The sequence below is a fragment of the Cyprinodon variegatus genome, unplaced genomic scaffold, assembly GCF_000732505.1.
Source record: "Cyprinodon variegatus isolate N-32 unplaced genomic scaffold, C_variegatus-1.0 Scaffold600, whole genome shotgun sequence".
Taxonomy (NCBI): domain Eukaryota; kingdom Metazoa; phylum Chordata; class Actinopteri; order Cyprinodontiformes; family Cyprinodontidae; genus Cyprinodon; species Cyprinodon variegatus.
In genome coordinates this window covers 495,144-502,576 of record NW_015151053.1, presented here as the reverse complement: position 1 = coordinate 502,576, position 7,433 = coordinate 495,144, and the positions used below count along the sequence as shown (strand labels likewise).

Below are 7,433 nucleotides of genomic sequence, written 5' to 3'. Positions count from 1 at the left end.
TAGGAAGAAAAATAGGTAATAAAGTATAGATACCTAAAAAGTGTACTTACGTACAGTAACAAAGTATTTGTACTTCATTACTTGACACCTCTGTCTCCATAGCATCAAAATGGCATCAAGTATTAATGGCATTTTTATTTTTCTGGGTATAAACACAGAGCTTGACATTTTAGTATTGTGGTGACCCTAATATTGTCACACATAATACCTGATCCATCATCATCATTCATCCTGGGTATCTTAAATTTATTTACTGAAATATAATGAGTATAAAAATGAAAAGAGGATTTAGGATCAAAGCTTGTTTTCATTTAAAATGAATAAAATTATATTTTACATCTGTTGAGATGTTTGAATTGATTCTTAAGCTGGATGCCGCTCTCAGCGAGTTTGTACCTTTCAGCCAGACTCTGATGCTGGTTGATCCCGATGTTAAACAGAACCGGCTCCACTCGGATCAAACGACCCGCTTGTAGTTCCTGAGGTAGTGATCTGAAGGTTTCAGAGGGCAGCGGCACTTCTACGACAAAACTGCCCCTGGATGGAGGAAATATGGGAACCAGAGAGGAGATTTAGCTGGTATTCAATTCTTTATTTTGCTAATAATTAGATGGAGGAATGAGTTTAGATTAAGATTTGGTGCACTAAGGTTTAGAGTTAGTGGATTAGGACACAGACTGTGTTAAAAAATGACTGAATTTAATGGGATTTGGAAAATGGTCCTCAATAAACATATCAAAACGAGAATGTGTGTGTTTATTGAAGGATCTCACCATGATCCACTGAGCGTCGGCAGCAGGTCGTCTATCTGCTCTGATTTGGCCTCAGTGATGGTGAACGCCATGCTACCGAGGTCAGCCACGCCCACCTCCATGTCCTCCAACATCCCCACCTCCTCGCCTGAAACGACCACACAGGATGTGAATTATTCACACCGAACAGGAGAAAAGTAACGTCTGAAAGCGTGACCCCCATCGCCCCCCCAAAGCGTCCACACCATAGGTGCTCAGCAGGCCTTCAAACTGAACCAGGATTCCCACAGAGTGGAGCTGCTGCAGGAACTCTGGATCCTCCAGACCTCCGAAAAGCTTCAGCATGAAACCACAAACCACCGCTGACAGCTGCATAAAACAGGAATTTAAAGGATTAACATTTATACGCCAACTTTTCTTTAGATTTTTATTCTTGAAAGACTCTTCAGAGACTGAATGTTTTCCAACTATTTCAAGACATGAAATTATCTTAATTTACTAAATTAAATACCGGATAAACTATTTCTGATGTAGTTATTTTTCTATAAACTTCTGAATCTATCCTTTATAAATTCAAAATCCTTATTTTCTATAACTTATTTCTTTAGAATAATTTTTAAAGGGATATTTATGCGCAAATAAGGCAAAGTAAAATCTAACTACATGAAAAATATAAAAATAAAACCTACAGAATTAATTTCATAAAGTAGAAAATAATTATCAAAGAAAAGCTATTAATCCTATTTGCGAATAAAATAAATTCATATAAAACATAATTTGAAAGAAATAAACAATTACAATTATTTTTCAAGAAAAGTTTTTAACCCCCCCAAAAACGTAGAAATGAATATCCTCACCCCCTGACTGAAGACAGCGTGGCGCCGCTGCACAATTAACGTGGGACCCTGAGCGACAGTCGCAGCCACTGCCCCCTGCAGGACAACAAAGGTCATGGCAGCTCGAGCCTTCGATACTGCCTCCCTTACGCAGTCTCTAAGAGTGACCACCAGGGGGAGCAGCTGCTCCTGCCAAGAACCCACAGAGGAGGAGGAGAAGGAGGAAGGAGAGGCTGGAGGGAAAGAAGAGAGAAAAATCCAGGATGTTTATTGGTGAGATTACAGGAAAAAGGGAAACCTGGCCTCTAATTTTATCTTCATTATTACTCCTCTTATTTATTATGTATCTAATGTTTTCGTTATTTTCTCCTATTGTCAAAAGAATTTTGAAAGGGGGCTAAAAAAACTAAATACAACTTTAAAAAAAAAATGAACAGAGAAATAATGAAAAATGGAAACCAGAACTTCAAGTTGTAGGGAAGCGGTTGTTCCAATCGTTGCATTTCCTAATTCTCCCGAGTGGTGCACGACTTTACATAAGCGAATAAAGTGAATGTGATTGGTCATTTATCAAGAGGGCGGGATTGTTGTGGTGGAAGGTTTGCAAGCATGTTTGATTTTGACCGAATTCTTCAAAGCATCTTGCTAACCAGTTAGCAACTTAGTGCTAGTAGGTTCACTATGGGAAATTACATTGGGAACAAGTAGCATTTAGCAAAGACACTGTCAAGGAACGCTATGGACAGCGGAAACATGCAAGAGGAGGAGAGTTTGTGTCGGAGGTCGTGGATGAGTCTCTTCCGTCATCCATTTTTTATTTAGAGGAGGAAAGCGGGGATGAAGATGTTGTGGAAGAGGACGCCAGGGCGGCAGAAGCTTGGTTTGGTGTAGAAGGCTTCCAGCCGTACATGTTTGAGCTCTTGCCTCGCAACGCTGCCAGTTCTGTTAGCTCTACGCCTGCTGAAGACACAGACGTCCATCCCCGTGAACACTGGGACGGAACTCAATGGGAAAGGAAATGATCCTGATGTCTTATTTCAATCGTTGCGTATATTAGCTGCGACATATGAATCAAGATGCTATGACCAAAAACATTTGATTGACAGATGACCGTTGATATATGATTGGACGAATTTAGGTGTTCAGGATGATGTATAACTTAACTGGCCATAAGATAACAAAACACAGATTTTAAGACAGGATTTTGTTTTTCTTTAAATAGAAATGTTTAAAATTTTGGTACAATATTGTCTGATGAAGAGTACATTTATATATGTTTTAGCCAGAATGATTTGACATTTAAATATGACTTCCCTACGACGTTAAACCTTCCAATGTTTTGTAATAGGGTTAAATGTTTGTCCAGTATTCAGATAAACATGATCAATCTGATCTTCTTTAGAGAACTTGTTGTTTATTTCCGTCCCACCTGCATTCTGAGACTTTGTGTCCCCCGCAGTTTCCTGCGACTCTGGAGACGACTGTTCTCGTAGAAGGCGCTCTCGTCCCTGCAGCCGCTCCACCATGGCTATGATGCAGTCCAGACACTTCCCGACGTTCGCCCACGTCCTGTCCTACACAAACACACACGTTTAGACAAACCGTCGCACCAAAAGCAGAGCAACTAGAGGTCACACCCCCCCTCCAACTTGCCCACTCCTCCTGGCTGTACTCCTCTCCATCCTGCAGCCGAGGCGACAGCCCCCCCTCCTGGTCAGAGTGGGAGACCTCACAGACCAATCCGTTGGTGTGAACATGGCTGCCTCCGTCTTTAGAGGCGGATCGGTTGTTGATGTCCAGCAGGGCGCTTCTCACCAGCTCGTCTTGTAGGGCGTGAATAAACATCGTGGTCTGAAGGGAAACATTCGTTGGAGCTTTGCGTCTAAAAACATTTGTGTTTGCTGTGTTCATCTTACCTGCTCTTTAAGGCTTTCCAGGACCTCCTGCAGTCGACCCAGATGGACCTCCACAGAGACGGAGAGCAGCTCCTCGGCGAGGCCGAAGATCAGAGGCTGCAGCTGGGCAATGCTGGCCAGCAGCTCCCTGGCTCTGCAGCTCTGCTCTCTGGAGTACGACACAGAGCTGCAGAGGAACCAAGAGTTACTAGAGGAGCTGAGTCAAACCTCCACCTCTGCTGCTTTTACACTCATTTTACCCCAATGACTGATCATTTCTAGGAGAAACTGAAAGTGCTGCAAATCGTGGAAACAGAAAAACCTAAAAGTGAGTTCAGAATCTGATCCTGTTTTTTTAGTAGCACTAGGTAACATTTTCATCCTCATATATCCTCTGCTACGTCCCTGTCATTATAATCAGTTATGCCTAATATAGGAGACCTTTGAACACACTGTCTGCAGCATCGCATACAGCTTCTCCTTGTACCTAATATTTTGACCCAATCTAGGTGGGTGTCTGTGGCACAGACCCCAAGCTTACACCATCAAACAGCATGTGGACGTAAAAAACAGTTGATTTCATCTTAATATTGGAGAAACCAAACAACCTCTGTACAGATGCATGGCCCAACACAGAAGAGCGACCTCCTCTGGACAAGAATCTGTGGTACATCTACTATTTATGGGCAAAGGACATTCTTTTGAGGACCAGAATGTTCACATTTTGGATAAAGAAAATAGAGGGTTTGAGAGGGGCGTAAAGGAAGTAATCTATGCTGAAAAAACAACCTAAAACAGAGGGGGTGGACTCAGATTTTATCTTTCAAAAACCTACAATGCAGCACTATTGTCATTCCCTTCCCATTATCACCGCAGCCTGAGCCCCTGTACAGGAGAGCGGAGCACCTCGTCTATTCAGCCAGGCCAATAATTCCCTTTAATGACTGACCTTTCGCACACTTAGATGGGTATACAGCAATGGAGGCTAACAAAAGCCAGACGACCCCCATTCCAAAGGGGTGGACCCCTTCGTCTGTTCCAATTTCCATGTTTTCAAAACAAAAACAAGGCTTTGTTGAGCTACTGTACAAAACCTCAAACTCAACGCTATTTCTGACATTTTTAATTGAAAAAGCCTTCTGGATGGATGCGAAACCTCTTCAAACTTGGAAATAAAGTCCAGTGGATTGGTTTTCCAAACTAACTGACCTGCATAAGATAATGATTTTTTTTAAACAGAAGTTTTCTACATTTTGGGACAATATAGTCTGATAAAGAGTACATTTATATATATGTTTAAGCCAGAATGATTTGAAATGTACATATGATCTACCTAAGACTTTTATCTTAGGGATAAAAGATGTTCCGCTTTCACTACCTTACTAGGTTCAAGTATTTAAAGATCTAGTCTAAGATGTCTCCATCAGATTCTGTTGGTTTTTCTTGGCAGGCCAGTGCAAACTCGGCTCTGTTTACATGGACGCCATCTTTAAACATCTAAGTCTTGCTGAAGTTCCTCAGTAAGACGTAGGTCTTGACTTTGACTAGGCCATTCTACCACATGATCGTGTTTCAATTAAATGAACAATTCCATGTAGTTCTGGATGTATTTCTAGGGTAATCGGGCTCCATCCTTCTCCCCGTCCATTCTGACCAACCAAATAAAGGCTTCCCCAAAGCATGATGCTGCCATCACCATGCAGTGGATATGAAACTGAAAACTACCTAAAGTGTTCCTCCCCCCTCCCCATCATGCTTTAAATTGAGATGGTCTGTCCCATCTGTTCACTTTAGCGGAGTGAGGGTGTGAATACTTTCTTAAATAGGTGCAGGAATGCATCTGAGCAGCAGAGGTCACCTGTGTTTGTGGCCTGTGTGTTTGCTGATCAGCCTCTTCAGTCCTCCATGTTTGAAAGCCTGGTGGTGATCGGCCGGCGCTCCGAAGGTGATGACCTCGTACCAAACGCCTGGACACAGCGGAGAGGTGTCACGAAGCACAGCAAGGAAACAGCCGTAAAAAGAGGAAGGAGGAGAGGCTCTGGGTGTCACCTGAGCTGTCAGGGCCGGTCACCTCCATCCTCTGGGAGTGCAGGTTGGTGGGGATAAACTGGAGGTGTCTGTCAGACTTGCTGCTGCTCGCCTTAAAGCAGGACGAAGCTGTATGGAAGAGAAAAACATCTGGACTAAGACTTCTGCACGGGCCTGGCTGCCTTCGTTACTCGTTAAATCTTACTTGAGAGTTTGTCGAGCTCTGTCTGTGTTTGCTGATAGCAGCTGATCAGCTGGTTGCAGTGAGCGATGATGTCATGGCGGAGGCCGTCCCAATGAGGCGACAGGTCACTCAGCTCCTTCACTTCCAGGACTCTGATCAAAACAACAAGCGGTGCTCAGCTTTATCTCTACCAGGTGCTAACAGACAGGTTCACCTGTAGAAACCTCACCCCAAAAACCCCCAAAAAGTTGAAAAACAATCTACTGGACTTTGTTTCCAAGTTGTTTCCAGGAAGCTTTTTCAATTCAAAATGTCAGAATAAGCATTGGGGGTCGAGGCGCTATAGAGCGGACCAAAAACAAAGCCTAGTTTAGGGTTAGAAAACATACAAATTGAACCGGACGAAGGGGTCCACCCCTTTGTAATGGGGGTCGTTTGGCTTCTTTTGTTAGCCTGAAATGACCCATACCTGTCTATGTTTCTGAAAGGGTTGTCGTTAAAGGGAATTGTTGGCCTGGCTGAATAGGCGAGGTCTTCTGTTCCCCTGTAAGGGGTTGGGATTACAAGGGACTAGGGCTGAAACAATTAACTGGATTAATCAGTTTTTGAAATAATTGTCAACTAATTTAGTAATCAATTAATTGTTAACTGGAGTGTAGAGACTTGTGCTTTTAGCTGACAGAGCGGCCCACTTAGAGCAGTAATTATATCAAAATTGCAAAAAAAATTTTGCATTTTAGATAGAAAATATTTTTGTCTGTCAATATGCTCTATCCAGAACTCCTCAAGTGGAAAACTTTTAGTTTCACCTGGTTTAATTGTGTAGAACATCTTTTTTAAGGAACCTTCGACTCTCAGATGATTAATTTATTAAATTGAAAACATTTTCGACAGATGAATCGATTTGCAAAATAATTGTTAGTTGCAGCGCTACTTTGGACCAATTCTGATATTTCACCATTACAATGAACTTTAACAATTGTTTAGAAATTGCAGTCAGCTTTAAGCTTCAGTCAGACCAAGATAGGATCACAGTTTTCATCTCTTAGATAAGGAGTCTTTAATCGTGGCTTTAAGCGTAACTCATTCTGCTAAACACTGATCTCTCACCCTGTTTGTTCCTGGTAAATTTAGTCTAGAACTGCCACTGGTCACATTATATCTAACACAGGGTTTATACAGGAATGAGTAACTCTAATTTAATGCTTTCTAATGCTCTTAGAAATCATTTTAATGCAATCAACAAATTCCCATGACAGCCATGAAGTTTTATAATTTTCTAGCCGCTTTTGTTGAAATTAGCATTTTCCTATTATCTCAATTTTTCTCCACCTTGAGCTTCTTTTCTTCTTCTTTCTGAGCAAATAAATTGCGGTATGATATATCTGATGAAATTGTTTTTATAAATGGATTTGTTTAATTTTAAATAAAACATTTTAAATGCCACATTTAATGAATTTAATTCCAATTAAGGCCTTAATTTAGAAAATAATAATTGAATGCCTTGTAATGACCATGTAACAAGAGAAAGACACTACATTTCTCCCTTCAGCCCTTTAGGTTGTGGCAATGATCTATAAGCGGGTTTGCTGCCGCACAGAAGCACAGCAAGAGTTTGAGCTCGCATGCAGATCTACGTATGATAGCAGAGGTAAGACGTTTTCCACAGTAAAGTCCTGCAACAATAAACTCTGCACAGCAAACTTTCAAAGTAATAAACAAAGTGAAGCCCTGGAGT

The 7,433-nt window shown here is 41.6% G+C and overlaps 1 protein-coding gene across 1 annotated transcript in view; it reads right to left on the bottom strand.

The window, feature by feature from the left end:
• Positions 1 to 7,433, bottom strand: part of LOC107096125 (type II inositol 3,4-bisphosphate 4-phosphatase-like) — a 41,779-nt gene that overhangs the window by 7,073 nt on the left and 27,273 nt on the right. Inside the window, exons 12-21 of the mRNA XM_015392638.1 lie at positions 5,717 to 5,847; positions 5,533 to 5,640; positions 5,342 to 5,450; positions 3,505 to 3,670; positions 3,242 to 3,439; positions 3,018 to 3,162; positions 1,610 to 1,821; positions 998 to 1,121; positions 774 to 900; positions 397 to 537 (exon numbers count right to left, since the gene is read on the bottom strand). Of these exons, the coding sequence (XP_015248124.1) occupies positions 397 to 537; positions 774 to 900; positions 998 to 1,121; positions 1,610 to 1,821; positions 3,018 to 3,162; positions 3,242 to 3,439; positions 3,505 to 3,670; positions 5,342 to 5,450; positions 5,533 to 5,640; positions 5,717 to 5,847 (1,461 nt within the window). The remainder of the gene's footprint in view (positions 1 to 396; positions 538 to 773; positions 901 to 997; positions 1,122 to 1,609; positions 1,822 to 3,017; positions 3,163 to 3,241; positions 3,440 to 3,504; positions 3,671 to 5,341; positions 5,451 to 5,532; positions 5,641 to 5,716; positions 5,848 to 7,433) is intronic.